The 23,257-nt window shown below is 45.3% G+C and overlaps 1 protein-coding gene across 1 annotated transcript in view; it reads right to left on the minus strand.

The window, feature by feature from the left end:
- REEP1 (receptor accessory protein 1) overlaps positions 1-22,613 on the minus strand; it is a 72,628-nt gene extending 50,015 nt beyond the window's left edge. Inside the window, exon 1 of the mRNA XM_082316496.1 lies at positions 22,470-22,613. Coding sequence (XP_082172622.1) covers positions 22,470-22,501 — 32 coding nt within the window. The 5' untranslated portion in view covers positions 22,502-22,613. The remainder of the gene's footprint in view (positions 1-22,469) is intronic.
- Positions 22,614-23,257: the final 644 nt, after the last annotated feature.

Raw genomic sequence — 23,257 nt, forward strand, 5'->3', positions numbered from 1 at the left:
GTCAGGGAAAAGGTTAACGCGAGCCCCTTGACAGACCAAATGCCTGATATCCAAGAAGGGACTGGGGTGGAGGAAGCACCAGCTGCAGAGGAGGCTCCAGGCTGGTATTCCCTGGGAGATGGCTCCTGCAGATTCTTTGTGGTCATTTGGCAGCAGAACAGGTCCTGCACGGTGGCTCCGGGGCAGCTGGAACTTGCCTGCTCACCCTCAGGGTGACAGCTGACGCTATCCCCACCCTGGGCCCTGGAGATGTGGATACCTAGCCATGCCAGCTACACCCCGATACACACCAAGAATACCAAAACTGCACGGTGCCTCAGTGACAAAAAATATCCCCTGAGGAAAGCACTGGGCCCTGACACCCCTGAGACAGATCAGGCTCAAAAACTCCATTTGCAACTCAAATCAAACATCCTCGCAGGGCTGGTTCAGTGCTGCCGAGGACTGAACTCATGCTGCTGCGCCCATGTCGCTCCGCCAGTCAGGCACTGCCTCCACGGGTATTAACAAGGTGTAAAGCTCCGCTTGAAGTCACCCGGCACGTCCCTCTGCTTTAGGAAACATTCCTCCCAGCCTCCTCGGTGGGTGACATGCTTAGCTCTGGCTGCTGAGACCTCGTCCTTGTGAGCACTTCTGCAGCATCATGCACGCCCACAGCACCGAGGAAACAGAGGGCAGGCCCAGGAGAACTCAGTATCTAACACAAAGATGCTCTGCTTTCCATCCAGATCCACCTCTGGTTTCTCAGCCAGGCTACTACAGAAGCAAACTGCAAACTTCATCTTGGTTAATGTAACCTAATGGCTGATGAAACCTAATAGCTCCTGTTGGTGTAACTGTGGGGTAAAGGGATGCCCGACTGTCCTTCCAGCAGAAATAGCAAGAGCAAGGGCTGTCCTTGATGCTTCTAATTTAAGCAGTCTTGATCTTCCCAAAGCAGCACATACTCCTCTCCAGTTGACACCACCTTTTTTTTTTTTTCCTCAGCCAGGGCACTCCCCACATGGGAGCTGGAAGATGGCCAGGCACAAAGAGGTGAAGAGACACGGCGAGGAGGACGGGTGGAGGAAGTGGCCTTGGCCAGCCTGGAGCTATCACACAACTCTTACGTTTACTCATGTTGAGATCCTACATCCAGACTTGTCTAAGGAAGGCAAACATGATTTCTTTTTCCCCGCTTCTTGTTATAGGCAGAAGATAGAAAGGCTACAATAACAATACTACTGATGGAGAGACCTCGTGAAATATTGGGATCATTAAGATAATGCACCTGATGACTACTAAAACCACCAGCTGTGAAGGGTCTCACAAGGTTGATATTTACGCTGACACCCTTGAGAATCACATTTAAAGCTCAGCCAAGATTAAGCAGGTACTTCACCCTTCCCAGGTTTATTGGTCCAGGCTGTCTTCGAACTCAGCAGAATTGCATCAGTTTACACAGAAGCTAACGCTTCAAAGTTTTCTTTACAGTCCTTCAGAACAGAAAAGGCCTGTGTAGCTGCTATAAAAATACCCTATGGCTCTGCAGCTATTTTAGGAAGCAAATTTATTGCAGGTAGATGGCTTACTAAGCTGGTCTGTTCTACTTCAAGCTGTGTTCAGTGGAGCTGCCTGGCCAGTGGAGATGGGCTGCCGATGAGCAAGGGGAATTTTTTTGCCCCCGCAGCAATGCTTTAAAGGAACGGTCTGCGTCGAGAGTGTGTAGGGCTGGTGTGGGGCCCCGACGCACCGGTGGGAAGCTGCGGGCTGATAGGAACACTGCGCCTGGCACACGCCACGAGGCTCCGAGCAGCTGCCTGCGAGAGATAGTGTTTCGTGGGCCTCATCGGAGGCATTTGCCCTGTCGCTGCTCCTCCCCTCTCCCTGCTTCGACTCAGCAGGACCGCAGGAGATAGCAGTCCACGGCTCTGAGCCTTCTCCTAGCGCTGGCACAGCCCACTGCCTCGTTCAGACCCTTTCGGGGGAGAAGAAATAATTCATCAAAGTGTGATACTGAGGGGAATCAAATCTGTGCCTTTTAGAGAAGAACACATTCTCTGCTATGTGACCGGGTCAGATCTTCACCCAGCTTCACTGCTCCAAAAAGGCAGGGCTCAGCATCTGTGTGCCCCTGATGTTTTCCCTATCCAGCACTGACCGTACAGTTCCTGCTTTGAGAGCCCTGTCTTTTTCCAAGCCAAATAAATGGCAATTTGAAAACTAAATGGTATGGTTTAGATGGGAAGGGCTGCTTTTCCTGACTCTAGAGAGGGGGATGTTTATGTGGAAAAAGGCTTTTTTAGAAGCACTGACATTACATTCCAGCGATGACAGATGGTTTAAAATCTGTATTGTGAGTTAGCCTACAGATTTATGGTAGGCTCATAATACAAAAAGGAACAGAAAGAGACACATAACCTAACCAAACTAATTTCTAGGCTAAAAAAGGTATTAAAAAAATGGATTGCATATCAACAAAGAAGCTCTGCATTATTTTCATATAAAACCATAAAGATCACACTGCAAGTATTATTTTGGAGTTATTTTAACTGATGCTACGTGAATCAACTTTTAGGAAGCATAAACACATACAGGAATCCCAATTTAGAGCATAATCCTACATTCTGTATCCTAAAACTCAGTTGAAGTCATGGAAGTCTTTCACCATCAAACCGTAAGTGTTACCACTGTCTGAGGAGATGGTGAGAAACACAAAAGCTCCTGTTTGTCTGTTCCTCACTCAAAGACAGCTTTAGACTTCTACCATTGTACTCATGGGACACAAAACAGCAATAAAAAATTAAACGAAACTATAACTCGTCCAAATCAATTGCAACATGTGATCTCCTTAGAGCAACGTTATTTCGGCTTCCCACGGACAGAGTATTACTGGAAATGCTTAACTAAGTGCAAGGAATATTTTCGCTCACCAATATAGTTTAAAAAACAAACCAAAAGACCTCTTTGACCCAAATATTCAGCTCAAGCCATGAAAAGTGTTGACTTCCCATGGAATCACCATCAGTCCTGGGTTACCACCAGTTCAATCCACTGACACAAATCGAGCAGTCCCAAGTCTGCTCTGAGTAGCACCAGGTCTCAGAGATCTCCTCAAGCTCTTGGAGGAGGACGGAAACCCCGGGTAGGTCTCTACGCTAGCCAAGGAGAGCAGGTCGGTATAGGAACAGGTATCAGGTACGGTCATGGCCAGCTTGGTACAAAACAGCCTGCAGAGGAAATCTTAGACTGTCTGGACATTTCTATAAATATGCTAGTAAATTAACAATAAACAGCATAACTCCTGCCATCGGTAACTGACCGTAACTTCTTACATCTCTGAGGACTCTACAACATTAACCCGAAAAACTAGAAGACCAAACATTTGGAGGGACCAGCCACATTGAAAACACAAGGGACCAAACTCAGTCATAAGCTCTACGTTCCAGAGCTGGTATTTAACTCCTAGTTAAGTGAAAAAAACAAACCAACCAAAAAAAAACCAAACCACCCCACCTTTAAAACACCTCTTCTCATTTTGATAACACATTTCGAAGAAGGATTTCAAAGTGCAGTATTAATATTAGTGACCTGAGTATCAAAGTCAATTGCACTTCCATTGATTTCTGATTATTTCTATTATTATATCTCTATATTATTTATTATTTATATCTCTATTTTAAATGATAAGGACAGCGCGACCCACTTGAAATTATACAGGAAGCTCATGTCAGAGACATGAATAGCACCCAGTTGTCAACCCCACTTTTAAGGAAAGAGTGTAGGAAAACTAAGGCAAGACGATTCTACAGGTAATTTCAGAATATTCAGACCATCTTAATGCTTTCGTTAGCACGGGTATCAGAATGCCGCATGCTATATATAACAGCTGTGACATTGCAGGGAGTTCACGGGCCATGCAAACCACGTTTCTCTTTATGGCCCACAGACACAGATTGGTATTTCTTCTGGGTACTATAACAACATTTTAGGGAGGGGCTGAGCACCTGCTTTTTTTACCAGGACCTGCATAATTGTTTTTAAAAAAGGAAAGAGGGGAAAAAAGAAAGGGAAATGAGACCCTGCCATAGAGCTTGAAAAAGACAGGCTTCTAGTCTTTTCTCATATGCACTTGACAAGGATTTCTAGTGTGAATTTAATAGAGTTCTTTTCTCCCGAGTCTTTTCTCATTTCATTCATCCTTTTTAATCCCTCCATTTCATACGGCTAATAAGAGCATCTTGATGAAATGCATGGTACAACTGAGATAAACAAGGAGGAAGAGATCTCCAGCTGGAGCCGAACTGATACAGACCAGCCTCCAGTCTAATCTAGACATAAAGGAGAGGAAATCAGAAGGAAGCAACCCTCTATACTGAAGCCACGGATCACTAATGAATAAACAGAGCTTCTGGCTACACCTCTGAATTCAGCTTCAACTACCAGTAAAATTATTTGTCTCTAATTAAAATAAATTAGAAGAAAAATGACCATTTAGTGGATAATCCTAAATCACGGTGTTAGGATAAGTGATAAAAAACAGCAGGTAGGGGAGCCTAAATAATACCCTGAAGTTCTCCTGAAGAACACAGGGACCAGCCAACACTGGCTTCTGTACAAGGAGCCTCATCACTAGGGCTCATTGGAGAGTAAGAGAGCTTCCTCCAGGGCTGACTCCAGAGGAACCAGCCTCGCCCAGCACCTAAGGAGCAGCACCGATCCCCTGCCAGATGGAAATCTTCAGCGCATTTTTTCCCATATCAACAAACAGCATCTTAGATATTAAAAAAGCCCATCAACTCTAAACCAAACCATTGTAAACACCTTTCTTCCCCACACTCTCCCATCTGAGAAGAGCAAAACCTATGTGACAGATACCATTTAGTGTGCTACTGGAAACTGTTCAAGTGAAAGAATGGCGAATGTAATATCAGAAATACGTCCTTTAGACTAGAATCACAGAGTAATTTAGGTAAGAAGGGGTCTCTACAAGACTTTAATCCAAAACAGGACCAACTTTGAGTTTACATCAGGTTGCTCCAGGTCCTGTCTGGTGAAATTTTCAGTATCTCCATCTCCAGACCCCTGTTCTAGTGTTTGCTTACCCTTGCTTTGAAGAATTTTTTCTTTATATCTGAATAGAATTTCCTTTGCTGCAACTTGCGTCCATTGCCTCTCACCTTTTCACTGCGCGCCTCCACAAAAAGCCTGGCTCTATCTTCTCTGCAGGAACCCATCACGTTTTTGAAGGTAGCACTAAGATCTCCCCTTCGCCATCTCTTGTTCAGGCTGAAGAAACTCAGTCCACTCACCTCTCCTCGTGCATCATATGCTCCAGCTCCCTTCCACTGGATTCACTGCACTTTGCCCGTGCCCTCCTACACAAGGGAGACCCAAATGGGACACGCTACTCCAGCCAGACACTGTCTCACACTTGCCAAATAGAGGGGGACAATCACTTTCCTCAACCTGCTGGCTAACCCTCTTACTAAACCAATCCTGTATCGAGATCTGGAGAAGAACAGCACTGCACCCTTCCCATCATCAGAGGTGCAGAAGAGCCGGGGACCTACTCCCTGAGTGAGGAGGAGACTTTTCCTTGCTGCTTGGAGAACCTTCTTGCTCAGCCACACCACGCCCTTTCCTCTGCAAGTGGTGCCCTCCCCAGGGAGCGAAGCTGGGGTCGTGGTATGACAATAATAGATGTCACGCTACAGCAGGACTCTGAAAATGCTTCTTTTAGCCCACTCCAAATGAGCTGGTGCAGTAGTACAAAACTCACTCACCTACCTGTAAAATGAAACTTGACTGCCAAGGGAAGCATGCGAAGAACAGTACCACATTGTCTTAACTGTGGGACTTAACACGGGCCAAGTTGCTGTTACCATAAGAGCTTTAGAAACAGGGGGGAGGGAGGTGAAATGAATATTTACAAACACTTATTGCTTTGATTCTCTTGCTTAGCCATTTTTGGTGAGCTAGAAGAAGAACAGCTAGATTTCCCTTATCTCTACGGCCACATATTCACATGTAAGCCTTTGTTGTCATTAACTGTGCAGCGTCACTGCGAAATGTAATGGTTTTATGGTAATGCTGTGCATGATCTATTCTTACATAAAGCCACTAGCACGGAGGTCATTATCAGCTTATTTACCTCTACGCCAAACGCCATAGCCCACGGTATGTATCTGGAGATAAAATGACACATTCTTTCTTTTGCTGGAGCTGGGAAGCTAACAGAAAGTAAATTACCCATGCACATGGCTAATAGTCATGCTATGATCATTTTTAAAAGGATCAGAGGCTGCAACGTCCAGCAAAGCCTTGAGCTAAAACTTATTTAAAGGGCTTCCCTAAATGATAATCTCCACCGCAGTGCCTAAATTCATCCTTTAGCAGTTGGAGAATTGTATTTTCAGGTTAAATGAAGAAAGATTAAATGAAACTGATTGTAAGAAGACTTATATTCAGCACTTTCAAAAGGTTCACCTATGTTGGTAACAGGACAAACACACACCCCAGGATTCAGGAAGCTTTAATTTCTCTGACCTACTAATTCTAAGAGGCTTTTCAGGAGTATAACTGAGTTCATAGCAGGACCCCATGCACAGAAATATCAGCATCTCTGTAAGTCTTACCATCCTCAATTAGTTCTCTCCAGGCCTTTGGGAAATAGCTAAGTTCTCGTATTCCCATTTTACAGATTGGTTTCTCGTAGGCCCAGCTGAGTAATCCTCTGCTTGGACATTCATCATGCAGTGTTGACGTGCAAAAGCTGCATCTGTTGTGCCTTTAACTTGCTCGGGTTGGGCAGGATGTTGTCCCTGTTTCTGGCTTGGAGCATACCAGCATACAGCGTGGGTGTACCCATAAACTCTCAGGAGGAGATGCAGTCGTACAGCCTCTAAAATTCATGCCATTCCCTCAGTAACACTTGCATGTTGCCCAGACCCACAGCCCAAGTTAAAAATTTCTGACTCGCAATTCACTTTGCAGGTGCATGTGACAGATATAACTCATGCGGTTTGCACAGGATTCTAAAATATCTTTGTTCTTTGCTCAACAAAGAGTATATATGTACCAATGTACACATCAAGACAGAAATATCGGAATTTAGACACATTTCCTCAGCACTCTGGGACGTTTCTTAAAATGCAACGCTTCTCTTCTGAACTTTGGAATCTCTTTACATCTATTTAACTTTCCTCCATCATGATTCATCCCACAACTGAATATTCTTCTGCTACAAAAAGACAATTCTTTCCCTGCTCCTCCAAAATAATTTTATCTTATTAAGTATCTCCAGGTTTTGTATTTCTTGAACAACATCTGATTTCTTTGTTTAATTTCTGGTGTTTTCCTATCTTACCATAGCTTCGCCCTGAAGCTTAACAGGTTAAACACTTTCCTGTTACACCAAGGACTCTAGATTTCAGTCCCTGTAGTGTTTTAGCAAGTGAACTTTGGGTCTTTAACTAAAGGTAAGACAGAGGAAGGGGTTTCTTTCAGCTTCCACCAATTTTCATAGCACTACTACTATTCATCTGCACTACAGTTTTTAACAACTAGCTATTACCTAAAGTGCAGGAGAGACTTAAGAGCAAGAACAGGTATCTATTAAAGCATCTCACGGTACAGCACTTCGTACGGAGAGCTTCACGACATCAACCAGAAATCACAGATTTTGTATTGAGAGATTCCTAGGGTAAAAATCTTAAAGAAGCCTGAGACAACAGGCAGTTCTCAGAGATGACAAATATGTACAGGTTCCATTGACCGTGCTGGAAATGAAATGGTTTTCACCACTGGAAATTGGCAGCTTGGTCACAGCCTAGGTAGAGCCAATGTGAGATCTGGAAACAGAAGTTGCAATTTCCAGGCTATGCCTCTGTGCTAGCCTGTATCACCTCCATCATTACACTGAGATGATCTCACTCTGTGAGCACAGCCTAGTACCACAGTACTGCCAACTCTCACATTTCTTCATTTAATCTCATCAGGTGATTTCTTGGAAGTAATTGTAGGAACATGTCAGTTCAAAATAAATTCCCAGATTTAACGGTTTCTCAGAAAAGAGCACGCTAACAATCTTGCAGGTTCAGAGTACAAATCAAAGGATCCGATGCAGAGAGAGATATATATGCATATACTATAAAAGTCAGGATTTTAAATCCAGTCTCACAATTTGGTGAAGAGGTGAAGGGATTTGACTCGGGGTTTTTTAATGCCTCCAGACAGCAGTATTGCTACCCAGATATTCAATCTTTGTTCTGACAGAAGATGTCATGTTCCCATCTGCATTCAATTTTGATCTCTCCCAGACTTCTTGTATCTTTCTGAATTTCAGGCTTTGGCTGAGAGCATTAGAGAGTAAAAGGGATAAGCCACGCCACTCTCTTCTATTCTGCATTTCCCCAAATGCAAATGTGTTCAGATCAAAGCCTGTGACACAGGCAGAGCTCCATTCTTACACCGTGAGCAATACCTCTTTGTTTCGGGCTTGGATAAAAAGCCAGTGCATTGTACAGTTCAGAACGGTAAAGGCTTTGTCTCTTCTCTTTCTTTTGGCTTAGTGACTTCACCTCTTTTCCCTTCTCACCCTCTCTTACACACATATACCTGGCAGCTGGCAGCTACTCAAAATATAAAATGAAATACAAACTGAGGCTTAGGAGCCAGATGGAGACTTCACAGAAATAACTTTAGAGGAAAGCAAAGGGAAAGACAGCCAATGCTTCCAAGTCCATTACAGAGACTTCTAAGTAAGCAGCTGCTTGAGAAGGCAGCTTGTACTTTTTGTGGGAACGCCCACACTGCCTGTTATCTTATGTATGCTTTTCCATCATTTCTTATTCATTGTAATATTGCTGGTTTAAATGCCACAGTCCAGTGCTTGTTCTCCTTCCCAGGCAAGAAGATTCACACAGAAGGATGACAGTGTTGCAAGTGCCACTCTCCAGAAACAAAGCCTTGCTATTTTGAAATGAAATGGTTAATTGTTTCAAACACAACATCTAGCTGTATAAAATGTGCCTTGAGAACTGGATCTTCACAGACTTCAGTCATTCATGGATTGACTGCCCAGAGTGAGGTTTCTTGGTTTCAAGAATATACCTAAAACACAATAGTGCTTGAATAGGGATCTGATTTGTTACAGCCAAGTATCTGCAAACCTCAGCAGAATAATAATTGAAGAAGAATGCTGAGCTATTCCAGTGGCCATATAGCACATCTGAGTGCAAAAACCTCAGGACACACTATAGCAAAGAGAGGAAAAATATCTAATCTGTAAGTAAATCCTAGAGAGGGGGGAGGCAGGGAGAAGAGATTTTATAGAGTGGGTTTACATGAGCTTAACTATGAATCATACACAAACTACAAGGAAAGCAGACAGGTTCAGTTTCCAGTACTGTGCAAAATCTGGCATAGTATTTACGTACTTAAAATGCATGTCCTGCCTCATGGACAGCAGGCAAGATCTTTCACTCTGGCTGTATGCAGTCTCTTAACCAGCTCTGCTCATTCTGCAGTGATCTAGGAATAATCTGTAGAAATATGCATAGGGTCATATCATCAGTCATATACGTCACATTCCCTTGGGCCCTGGAAATGGCTGTCAGCGAGCCCTTGGGATTCCCAGTTCTGGACAGCCTGCAAAGCAGCATTGAAAGGGATTTAAGATAGCCAGGATCAGGGATGCAAGCTAAGGGCTAATGGCAGCAGGCCGTGGTTAGCTAGCATGCTGCAACGTCCAGCACCCTCTGTAACAGATCTTCACATAAGGGTACAGGGATGAAGCATGAGAGATGACAGAGTTTCTCCCTGTCTGACACAATTAAAGTAGCTTTTAAAATATACGTGCTTGGGTGGTCTGCAATAAGGCATTAGGATTCTTTAGACTGAATGTAAAGAGAAGGCGGTCATGCTCTTCATCCTCAGCTTTCAGTGACTGTGAACGCTTACTAGAGAGAAGCTCAATAGTGAAGCTCAACAGAGAGCTCCAGATCTGAGGTCAGAGATACCTTGATTACGGGCTTTGGGACGGTGCATTTGATTGGCTCTGGTTGCTGAAGTGCAGGTAAAGCCATATGCCAATCTGCTGATGAAATTCCCAACACTAAAATGAAAAAAGTTTAGAATAACTGTCCTGACAGAATCATGCCTTTGGGAGCCCTCTATCTTCAATCTGTCACCCCTCAAAGGGCAGTTTAACTTGAGGGTCATAAGGAACAGAAGTCCTCTGTTGTCTTGAACTGGCCGATTTCCATCCTATAATATTCCATTTTCTAGGATCCAGCTGGCACCCTCTACAAGGCCCTCACCTCTGAGCTACAAACACAACTTTGGGATTCTGACCTGGCTAGACTTACAGCACTCACTGACTTCAGCAGAGCTGCACCAGTTAACGCAACTTGAAGCCCTGGTATTACCTTAGGGATGAGAAAATGACTGAGGTTTGCATTGAATCAACATTTTCCAGCTATTTATTCCCTCTGTCTGCAGAACATCCACCCTTGATCCTTCAGGTTTACCACAAGCCAGGACTGGGAATTTTTGTGGCAGTTCTTGTTAAAATTTGGCAACGCACCACTTAGCCTACCGCCACTGACAAAACAGAGAAGCTGCAATTATTCCAGATATGAACTGATTTTTTTTTGCTCATATACTGTGGGTTTTTTGTTAGAAGGTTACATCGAGAACTTTTCTATTAAATTCCATCTTTTCTGTTTGGATGATCACTTTCTGTTTCACAAGGATTCTGTAACTCTGATCATGTGCCTGTAAGGCTTTTCTGAGCATACAGAATCATAGAATTGTTTAGGCTCAAGAAGACCTTTAAGATCATCGAGTCCAACCATTAACCTAGCATTGCCAAGTCCACCACTAAACCATGTCCCTAAGCACCACATCTACCCGTCTTTTAAATACCTCCTGGGATGGGGACTCAACCACTTCCCTGGGCAGCCTGGGCCAGTGCTTGACTACCCTTTCAGGGAAGAAATTTTTCCTAATATCCAATCTGAATCTCCCTGGCGCAGCTTGAGGCCATTTTGTCTTGTCCTATCACCCGTTACTTGGCAGAAGAGACCGACCCCCACCTCAATACAACCTCCTTTCAGGCAGTTGTAGAGAGCAATAAGGTCTCCCCTCAGCCTCCTCTTCTCCAGGCTAAACAGCCCAGCTCTCTCAGCCGCTCCCCATAACACTTGTGCTCCAGACCCTTCACCGGCTTTGTTGCCTTTCTTTGGACACACTCCAGCACCTCAATGTCCTTCTTGTAGTGAGGGGCCCAAAAACGATGCACTTATTTGATTGCTAGATTAGAGAAAAAGAGTTGGTGCAATTCCTGTGGGATCTAAGAATCTCCTAATCTTCTAAGTGAACGTGTGGTTACTCAATTATCTCTAAGTGTTCAGGTACTAGACCGTCACTACAAATTCCCATCTAACAGTCAGCTGTTACACCATATACAAGGATCTCAAAAGGATATCCAAATACTGATGAAACAAGCTTTATCTAAAGGATATCCAAATACTGATGAAACAAGCTTTACCTAATGCTGTGAGATGGGAGACTACTAGCACAGACACAGGTACAGGCAGTAAAAGACAGAGATTCTAGTAGGCCTGTTCAAAATTACCACAATAGTCTATGTTACAGATTCACGACAGTTATAGCTCTATACATCTACAGATATAGATATATCTATGAGCGAGAGATGATATCCTGAGAAAGGATCATTAGATCACAGTTTCTCCCTAAATCATTAGAGTCAGCAGGGGATTGGTTTGAGCGATTGCATTCTGACAGCTATGAAAAGTGGTTAGCACAATGTAACAAACATGAGAAAATTCCAACAACATTTATGCAGGAAACTATTTACTCTCGTGTCATTGTCTGTGTTTTTAAGGTTTCTGTTTTAAATAACACCTTTCTCTCTGCATTTGATCCTACAAGAAAGACCCTTTCTGTATATAGGACAGCAGAGCGTGTTGCCATGGAAATTATGATGATCTACTTAAATTCAACAAATCCAGCCTTATGGGGTATATTCCCCGGAGTATCTCAATTTAATTATTAATGTTCTTTCTAAATAGCAACATCTTTCTGTTTTGACCGAAATCTTTATAAGCAGAGTGAAAACAATGAACCTGGAAAGTGGAATCCTTTGTTCAGCTGCAAAACAGGTACAATTAAGCCAGGGAAGATGCAAACAGCCTCCAAGCTGCCTTGCCAATGTGCTTTAACTCAGACCTAGACGGATCATCTGGAAGGGAGAAAGTCTCATTCAGTGCCTGTGTCCACTACGTCCCTGGCTTCTCTGCTGTGATTTCCAGCAAAAATACCAGCTAGGATAGTGGGTTTTTTGCAGAGGGACATGCTCAGTGGAATCTAAACACTGAGCATCAATTCATTTCCACATAGCCGCCAGTCTGGTGCTCATTCTCCATCCATGCAAGCCCGATGAAACCACTCCATCTTTTCCCATGAAATATATCGCTAAACCCAAAGCCTTTTAGCCTCAGGGCAGCTCCAGCATCCATCTTTCTCCTTAAACTGTCACCATGAATTCTGCAGGTAGATTTTAGGAGCCAGATGGTGCTATTCAGGCTGATCTAACACTGGGGATAGTTTCTTGTGGGTCACCTAATATGAGTGGCTCACAGCTCTAAGTTTAAACATGCACAGACACATGTCCTCCCATGTCGCCAGCAGAAGAGGCAGCACGACAAGCAGAACCCTTCCACGAGCACGATGAGGCTCAAGAGCCTCGAACTGCTCATCCACGAAAGGGCCCAAGGCAGAGCATGCCCCAGAGCAGCCCTGTGGGAACTGCTCAGGCAGAACAGCAACCTTACCACTATGGGTATTTAATGGGACCTGCAGCCTGGGCAAGCTGCTCTCCCCACATGCTCGCAGCAAGTGTTAGGGCACTTGTGCCGAAGACATCAAGACAAAGGAAGCCACGAAATGTTGTGATGACAGGAGAAGGTTGTCTTCCTGTGATTGTTCTGTTCTTAATCTTGACCAGGTGCTTCCCATCTACCCTCCCCAGAAGGGTATTCCTCATGAAATGCCATCTAAGATTCCTGGTTTCACTCCTCCATGAGTGCCTCTCAGGGACTGACAGTCAGGAGAGCGCTGCCACAAACAAGGCCAGTCTACGCAAAACATCCCACAGCACCTCTGAATTTTTGACCATTGGCTTGGAAATTTCAGCTCAAAATTCATATTTACATTGCTCCTCCAATTCTACTCCAGAGAGTGTGCCTCATGCCTGCATCAGGGTCTATCACACATAAAGCAGAACTGATAGTTTAGATGGACAGAAGTTATCACTAAGCCTATTTTACAGGTACCAAATTAAGAAAGAATAAATAACTTGCCCTCTTCCCACAGGCACTTTGCAGCACCGCTGAATCCAGGCTCTTGGTATTCTCACACAAAATCTGCAGCACAAGTCCTTCCCTCCTCCCTTGTAGGAGGCTGGTTATTGGTCATAAGCCTCCCTCCAAAACATGAGGCAAGAAATGTCTGTCAGTTTTTTGCTTTCCTCTAAAAACACTTACTTAGAGGCTGGAAACAAGAAATAGAATAAATGAGCTCAACTGAGCTGAATGAAAGGAAGCAACAGTATGAACTCAACAGAACAGCAGTGCTTCTTGAGCAGGAGCTGCAACTGTTTGTTGACGCTGATAGCATTGAATTGCTCGGTAGACTCGGAGGCAGGCTACACACGTTGCCCCGGCATCCCTGGGACCCGTCCAAAAAGGCACAAAACTCCAGACGTGAGGGGCATTCTCTCCAGCTCCTCACAAATAGGTTCTTCAATGCTCATTTTGTTGTCCTGTAAAATTTGCCATTTTGAAAGCAAAAGATTACTGTTGGCTCCATGAGAGAGAAGGGGGAAAGACGGAATGCAGCTTTATTGACCGGTTGATTGATCCCTTCTTTGGAACTGGTTGGTTGGTTATTTATTAGCAATTAGTGCATTAGCAGTGAGGGACGCAGCAAGCAAGTAGGCAGCATTTGAAGAAACAAACCTTTACCGAGCGTGACACCAGGCCGGCGTTCCCAGCTGTCCCCCTGTCGCTCCCAAGAGTCAATCTCCAACTTGACACCTAATCCTCTGCCTCCATATACATGTGTGTGCCTTCTGAAACATAATCCTTGCTCTTCATTTCTGCTTACTGTACAACCAACTTCTCTCCTTCTTCGCTACCATCCTTGCCCTTCTTCTGGCTATCTGGCAGCTTTTACCAGCCTGCAGGTCACTGCTTTACCACCCACATCAAATTAAAATCCCTTGTCCTCCTCCCCTTCTAGATCCTGCAAAATGTTTTCTACAAGAAACAAAAAGCAGGGTACCCCACTAAGGAGATATGTCTGCTCTGAGCCTTGTATCAAAAGATGGAGTTGTTCTGTGTATGAAGCCTCAGAAAATATCACCCATGTTTCTAGTTCTGGCATGCCACTCCAGGTCTGGAGTGCCTTCCTGGCTCCTGCCGGCAGAATGAGCAGGCGTGTCCTGTTATTTCACTCCTTCTCTTCAGAAGCACACAAGTCACAGAAAGATAAAAAGATAAAACAGAGTTTTCATTTTGTCACTTATTCTAGTTCATTCTCACCACTCTGCTCACCATCTGTTTTGCCTATATTTCATCGGTTTAAATCAGGAGCTCGTCAGAGCAGGAATCTTGTCTTACTACATGCATGTGAAATCCCAAAACAGAACATGAATGCTGTACCAGTAACAGTGTCACAAAGACATACCAAGGAGCACAGGATCAGTCTCATAAATGATTCACCTAGAAGGCAGAATTACATTTATTCATATATTATTTATATTACTACAGAACTTAGGAGAACCAACTAGAGACTAAACCCCATTGTCTACAGTGCTGTAAAATCAAAAAAACTAAATAAGAGTTCCTACCCAAAACAGTTTACCACCTAAATAGCATATGAGTGATAACAAAAGTACGCGACACGTTCATCTGCAAAAAGCAGCAAGTGATTAACTTCAAGAACACAGGTGATTTAAGTGAGATTTTGCCGTGGAAGTGTTTTGCTTGCGAAGCGCTCAATTACATGGACGCATCCCTCCATTGAGCCAGTTCATCTCACAAGGCCTATCTGAAATCTGCTGAGTGGCCCTGATCAGGCCAAGTGCAGAGTCCGACAAAAGGAAACCTAGACTCAGATCTTAGCTGCCTAATGAAGACATGGAAGAAATTTTGACATATAAAGGTTCTACGGCAATCCAAACTGGCCAATGCGCAGGACTCAAATCTTCATAGAATCATAGAATCATTCAGGTAGGAAAGGACCTCTGAGATCTTCGAGTCCAACCGTTACCCTAACTGCCTGGTCCACCTCTAAACCATGCCCCTAAGCACCACATCCACATGTTTTTTGAATACTTCCAGGGACCGTGACTGCACCACTTCCCTGGGCAGTCTTCACCTACCTTTACGATTAGCCTGAAAGTTCTCAAGATAACTACCTCTGTCCACTGAAAGCATGGAAGCAGAAAGGCAAATGCAGTGCTCAGTACTTAGAAGCAACTGCTCAAGAAGTAGTAGGCACGATTACACGCCCTCCTTTGTCCTCTCTGTACCAAGTATTTCCTCTTGACCAAACAGCTCTCTACGCAACACATCACCTTTAATGGAAGCTCCTTAGAGATGCCTCTCTCCCTCTGTTAACTGCGGTAAGAGCACAGAAGAGTGTTTCTCAACCTCTCCTATTCACTGCGCCACCTGACCCTTTGAAAGAAACATACATTTTATATCCCACTGTTGCTTAAGGATAGATGACAAATAATAAGTCACATGGAATTGGTAAAATATTGAAATGTTAATATTTTACAAAATGTAATTCAGTAGATATAATTACAAAACTTCTAACTAAAAAATGTAGTAAAAAATGGTATCACTTGATTAAATCAGTTAGTACATAACTGACAACTGCCTGTATGAGGGGTTCTGTTTTAGGGCTGAAATGTTTTCACGGGCTGCCTGATGTTTTGTGGACTGCCAGCCATCTTGTGGACCACGGGTTGAGTAACTTGGCACTAAATCTCCCTGCTGGGACTAAGTAACCAATTTTAAGTAGTGTAATGCCTGACTTACTAGCCTGAATTAGGCAGTCTAGCTGTTGCATTCTGCTGTCTATGACACTGATGACAGCACCGAGGATCTGAAAGGGAATGGGTCATTATTCAGAATATTTAAGCCTTGGGTTGTTTGACTGCTTCAGGCAGCATCTATTTAGGTCTGTAGTTTTGCTTCACCCCTCCCACACTCATCACAAATCCATAAAACAAACCACAAACACAATGTCCAATTCCCTTGATCAGATCCCCTTTCATTAATTTATTGATCAAGGAGCCTGAAGGAAATATATTACCTGTTACCACAGGTTTTCTGTGGAATATTGGACACATCACTTGATCTCTCTGTGCCTCAGCACCCTTACCAGTACAATAGCAGTAGAAATCATTCTGATGACACAATACTTACTAAATTAATGCTTTGAAGTGCTTTCATACAGTGAAATGGAAAGGGTCCCACAAAGGCAAAATATTGTATTAAAGCAGGTGCAAAAGCCAAGCCCCTTAGCTATATTCCACAACTTCTAGTTTAGTAAAATGTCCTTCCTTACCAAACCAGGACTAGTAACCATCTGTGATGTGCGTGCAAGAAAACCTTCCCCATCGGGGCTAAGAGCGTTTCCAGCACATCTGTGCTTGTGCAGGAAAATCTGGGTCACGGCTGACAAAGCAGCAGGCAGCGCTGGCCCCTGCAGTGTGATCAGCGCGGTCACATTTCACATGAAGGGCAAAGCAAATGTCGCACCTGCGCTGGATGCTGCTCTGTCAGTTACTGTCACCAACAGGTTCTGAGCCGGGAGCCACAGAGACCACTTGCTCTTCAGGCGAGGGAGAGCAGCAGTGCAAGACTGCAAGATCTGTTTCAGAGGGATTCCACCACCTTATTGTGTAGGCAATGTTTCTTAGCAAATTCTGCATGTATGGCGGTGGTCTGCCCTTCCCACTTCCCAGCTTCCGAGCATGTAAGAGAGTCTACTGCAAACTCATCCCAGAGCCTTAGCAGAGAGCTCAAGCCACACGAGGTCCATTGCTGTATTTTCACATAATCATTCATCCAAGGAACTACAGGCCCGTCAGCCTGACCTCGGTGCCGGGGAAGGTTATGGAGCAGATCAGCCTGAGTGCCATCACGCGGCACGTACAGGACAACCAGGAGATCAGGCCCAGTCAGCATGGGTTTTACTTCTCCCAAGTAACAAGTGATAGGACAAGAGGAAATGGTCTCAAGCTGCGCCAGGGCAGCTTTAGGTTGGATATTAGGAAAAATTTCTTCCCTGAAAGGGTAGTCAAGCACTGGCACAGGCTGCCCAGGGAAGTGGTTGAGTCCCCATCCCTGAAGGTATTTAAAAGAAGGGTAGATGTGGCGCTTAGGGACATGGTTTAGTGGTGGTCTTGGCAGTGCTGGGTTAACGGTTGGACTCGATGATCTTAAAGGTCTTTTCCAACCGAAACGATTCTATGATTCTATAATTTCGCATCACTGGTGTTGAGGCCTGTACAGAATCCTTCACATCACCTGCCAGCACCAAGTAAATAACGTAGACTCTGAAGAAGGACCTTCACATACGTGGTATACATCAACTGAAAGGCTAATGCTGGCATACCGATAACTAAAAGCGCGGGGCTGTGCTATGCCTTCATGAGAACAGCCCTCGCCCACTCGAGCAGATCCCGTCTCTGCCTGCCTCTGGTAAAGAGGATACAAGATATCCTTTTCTACCATCATATAGTCTCTATTACGTGACTTTTTTTTTCTTTTTCATTCATAAATCTCTTCATACACATGAAAAACAGGAGGAGGAAGGCTCTGCTAAGTTTCTCTAAAATGGAAATTCATTACTGATGTAAGCAGTGTCTTTTGATTAAATCAATGTCTGACTCAGTAGCACTATGGATTTACACCAGCTGAGGATGGGGGTGGCCGATCTCACCCACCCTTGCTAAAATGGCACACAGTCACCAAGAAAGAGAAAGCAGAGAAACTGTGACAAGGAAGGAGATTTCACTCATCAGTTTAAATAATTCTTTGGTTCCTCTTTGGTTTTGTTCAGACCTACCCACTGCCAGTGACAGCCGGAAAAAAGGATGCCTCTGATAAATCCCCGAATCCCTGTTACTTCCACACAGGGCCGGGAATTCCCAGTGAATATATCTGAGGCTGCCACCCTATTTCACATCAAACGATAAGAGATCAGACAGGCCATTACTGATATTTTGATTTAAAAGAAAACAAATACAAGCAAAAAAGCATAATTAAGGCTGTGGGTTTTCACCACGAAGAACACATTTAACCATTTTCTAATAGTTTCTAATGCACTTCTAAGCTCCTGACAGCAGGAATTCAAACACCTAAGTCATGCAGCATCATCTCAACTATTGATGACCTGTCTGATCCAGCCTCATTTCTATGGACATCCCCTTCCTCTGCCACGTGTTCCAGATTGAAAGGCTTTCAACGGGCAGTGTGATGTGCCTGACTTTCAGAATTGGAGCCAAAACCTGTATTTCTGTTCTGCGTGATCCCAAGCACAAAAAGCAAGTTCCGTGTTTCTGGGAAAATAGGATTTCCGCGCAAATACAACAGGCTGCATTTCTGTATACCACGTTTAACTTCAAAATGCTTTTAGACAACAGCCAAAAGGTACAGCAGACCAGTAACCACATAGGATTGCCAGTGCTGCGCACTGCAGCTGAACTGGACTGCAATACCGAACACAGATCCCAAGTCCTTCTGCTAGAGTGGCCTCTACCACTTCAAGCAAAAAAGAATCTCCTTCGAAACGAACAGCAATAAACTGCGGACGGTAGGACGTGCCACTGATCCCTTCTGGTCTGTCTCAGGGAAGACAAATTCAGCACAGTTCATTACACTTCACAGATGAGGAAACTGAGATACGGGTGTTCCCAGGTGTCCTTTGAGATGTACTCAGAGAGTGTAATTAACCCACGAATAATGATGCTATCCCATTCCAGTTATTGTAAGAGACAAAGTAACAAATAATTCCAAGATGCAACAATTGCAATTACAGTGATCGCAGGCATCCCTCAGTGGAAAAGTCACCTGTAATCTACTATAATGAGAAAAAGAACATCCTGATTTAGTTCTCATTGAGGTGGGTGAAAAAACTACCTGCACCACAGGAGGATGAGTATTGAGCTTTTAAAGGCAAAAGATATCCAGGGACAGGATTATCTTTTTGTTTTGCATTTGTACAGTACCCAGTGCAGATCCTGACAATAATAAAGTTTCGACTTTAACACACAGCTGTGGCAGTATAAGATGCTGCCCTGAAGTTTTTGTCGTTTCTCCTCGGGGGGTTACCAGCACACAGCTCTGCAGGCAGAACAGAACAAGCCAGCACTCTGGATCAGCACGAACACAAAGCCCAAACACTAAAGCTGAAATGATGTAAGAGAAGGTTTGCAATAAGCTGCCTGACTTCCCATTGAAGTGCGTGAGAAATGCTCACAGGCTCTTCTCCTTCAGCAACATTTTGGAAATGGAAACTGCCAGGACAGAGATGGCAAGAACTGAATCAGAGATAGTGGAAGCAACAAAGCACCCAAGAGCCAAAGCAAAGGTTTGCTTTTTGTTTTAAAGCCCTTTCTGTTAGCTGAGTCATATCAGACATAACCGCCATGGAGATCAGCAGAAGTCGTAAGAGCACAAAGCAACATTCACGGTGTGACTAAACCACACCACACCGTTTTCCTCATAATCCTTATCAGCTAGTAAGATTTGATGAAAAAACAACTAAATAGGCACAAGCAGGGGGAAAAAAAAAGCCCAACCAGGTAGCCATTCTGCTTAGAGCACAGCTATCTGTACTGATGGATCAACTAGTGACTCATAATGAGATGGGGAGACCAGACTAGATAGATTAAATCTTCGTCAGGATCCTAATCTGAAGACCACTGTACAGCGAGGAGTCGGTGACCCACCTAACAGTTAACCTGAGCGGGCGCAGGCCTGTGCTGTGCTGCAGGCACAGCTTGGTCTCCTGGCCTGCGCGGAGGATCCTGGATGCAGGATCAACTCAGCCGGTTAATTGTAACGAAGGAGCCTGTAGGAAGCACACAGTGGGCACCAGCAATTAAACCACCTGCATGTCCTCGTTCGTCTTCATCTAAAAGTGCAGCAACAAGTTCTCTTGTGAACATCCTTTTCATTTGACAGTAGAAATGATTAATAGAATTGCCTTTTCTGTTTTTTTTTTTCTTTTTTTAAAAAAGAAAATACTGTAAGGGCTCAAAAGACCAATACGTAAGGTAACCTTTCCACAGACAGATCTGCACGGTGTGCTGCGCCCAGACTGGAGGGCTGTTCCATGTGAGGCAGCTCAGGGTTTCCAGCATCTGAAGGGATGTAAGACTATTTATACTCTCCTCTATTTCTTTATAACTTTAGCTCTAGTAAATGGTATTTTAAGCAATACTGTACAGAGTCCGAGTTTCTTGCTGGGGTCATAACAAACCAGCACTTCCTGGTGCAAAACATTCTTTAAGGATGGATGTATACTAAGGAGCAGTGCAAAGAAAGTGGTGATCAAGCTTGGCTTGCCCTAGGTTTCCTTGCAAAATTCTTTTTTAATTATTACTATGATTACTAAATGATTAATATTTACACTGCATATTCAAATTGTTATTTGCTATTGAAATTCTAGTATAACAAATAATTGGTACCACCCTCTACACAGCTGATTTCATACTGTGACATGCTATTCAGATAAATAAAGCTGAAGAGAACGGGAAGGTTTGTGTGTTCAGCTAATTACCTGACTGCAGATGTCAACCGCCCTATGTCTTGCTCCTATCAGATTTTTACCCAGTCCATGTGTCTTAAGATGAAATCACCCGTGTATATGTGCGTGTACCGAGGCAAGTAAGTTAAACTACCATCTCTCTGTAGACATTCTTTGTTCTTGAGGATTAGCTGGGTTACACGATGACAGGTTTTTTCAAAGTCGAATTAGTCTAGTAGAGAAGAACGAAAAGCAGCCTTGGACAATACACGCTATATCTCACACTGCTGTCAGAGATATCTGCACAGTTATACTGTTCATATTAAATCATTTAAATATTTAACACGTTTTCCCAGAATGAAGTGCAAAGCCAATAACAGCTAGCAACAGCTGCAGCTGAATCCAGATCATATACCTCCAGGGGCTAAATTCAACCCTGAACCCCCCAAAAATCTTCATATCTGACAGCCACCCAATGTCTTAGTGATACAGAGAGATAGCTAAGATCAAGGTGAGTTTTCCCTTTGATGTTTCATCTCATATGGAAAAGAGGAGACCTTGAAAATGCCTTTCTGGAACTATGCTGATGGTGCAACATCATGGCACGTTTCTTTCAGACAAAGAAAGTGACAGGCCCTTGCAGACCCTCTACAATAACTTAAGAGCACAACAGATGTCCTCCCGAGTCTGCAGCTATATGTACCAAACAGAGAACACTGGCAAATGATTCATCTGATTCAGCGCACTAACCTTGACCAGCCACGTTTCCAGAAGGGAGGCAGATCAGCCATCCTGCTGCCCCCACCTTAAGCCTGAACTCCCCCCCCCCCGCCCCGGAATTTTCCTAGTGGCATCAAAACCGCCCTTTTCTCACTGAATCTCTTCTCAGGTGGGGCAGATGAACATATACCTCGAGCTCGCTCCATTTTCCCCTGTTGCCTGGGAAGCATTTCCAGGGAATTTCTGCATGTATTCCCACCTATAGCGCTTCCAGCTATGGAAAAGGTGTAGGACAAGTGCAAAGAGCCACACGCTTCTCCTCCCAGGCTGACAGGTTAAAGGGAAATCGAGAACGCCTTTTGAGAGGGTGGGCGGCAAGTTGCAAAGAGGAAAGAAATATTTGATATTTCTTTTACAAAAAAGAAAGAGAGAGAAGAAAGCAGCGGCTGGGAGAGCCTCGCCCAGCGCCCTCTCGCGAGTCCCAGCCAGCCGAGCCCCGCTAACAAAAGCCCCGCTGCCCAAATCCACGTCCATTTTCCCACCCGCTGATGCTCGATTCACCCTGCGGACCCCCAAGCCCTTTCATCGCCGAGCACGGCGCGATGCCAGCCGCCCTCCTTCTCCCCTGTCACCTTGCGCCGGACGGCACGGCAGCATTTTGCCCTCCACCCCCGGTAATTTTCCCACGCTGGAAAATACCGTTTGACCCACCTATTTTCTCCCTCACCCACCGAACAGCCCAGAGCCCCGTCCCTAACAACAACCTGCTAATTTTAGCCGGGTCGCCACCGCGTATTCGTAGCGGGGACGAGGCGGGGGCCAGGCAGCGGGCAGGGCGCGGACCCCGCACACACACACACGCACGGACATGCGGGCACAGGCACGCAAGGTGCCAGCCGGCAGTTACTCACACCACTAGCCTGGAGATGATCCATGAGACCATGGCGCTGCCTGCCGCAGGGCTGGCTCTCCCGGCAGGGAGGGCTCGCCCCGTCTGCTCGCCCGCCGCCGGCCGCCGCCCGAGTGAGCGGGGCGGGCGGCTCGGCCATCCGGCCCCGCAGCCTCAGCGCAGCCTCACTGGCGGCGCCGCCGGCAGCCAACGCGCAGCCGGGGCCGGCGGCGGAGATTGGGCAGGGCCCGCGGCCGCCCCCCGCCGCGCCGGGCGCTGCGGGAGGAGGAGGAGGGGGGGGGGGGACCCCGCCGGGCTCCCCAGCGGGAGAGCCGCGGGTGTAGGGGGAGCTTTCGGGTGCGGGGAGGGCGGCGGCTGCGGCAGCCGGGCAGGGGGCCCTTCCCCACGCTGCGGCATCGGGCGGACACGCGTGCGCCGCGGGAGCCCCGCAGCCCAGCAGGGCACGAAGCAAACCCGCTCGGCTGTTTGTCAACAGAGGGGCAAAGCTAAGGCGTGGTGCTGGTGGGCTTCCTGGGTACAAAGGAACAGAGGGATCCTCCTCCGCGCCCCAAAGTTTGCAGGCACAAGTGACAGCCGCAGGAGCCAGGTGAATCCCCGCCACTGTCGACGATGAGAGCCAGCAACCTCTCCTCCACGTGGGTTTTCATCGGGGGGCCTCACAGCTGTCCAGTCCAATTTCCACGAGGAACATTTGCCCACGTGCAGAACAGACATTGGCTTGACCTGCAGGTTGTTCTTCCCTAAGCTTCCTTTGGGTTCTTCTTCTCTTCCTTCACTACGTTGGCACAT

This window comes from Platalea leucorodia (assembly GCF_965183815.1).
Source record: "Platalea leucorodia genome assembly, chromosome: 6".
NCBI classification, from domain to species: domain Eukaryota; kingdom Metazoa; phylum Chordata; class Aves; order Pelecaniformes; family Threskiornithidae; genus Platalea; species Platalea leucorodia.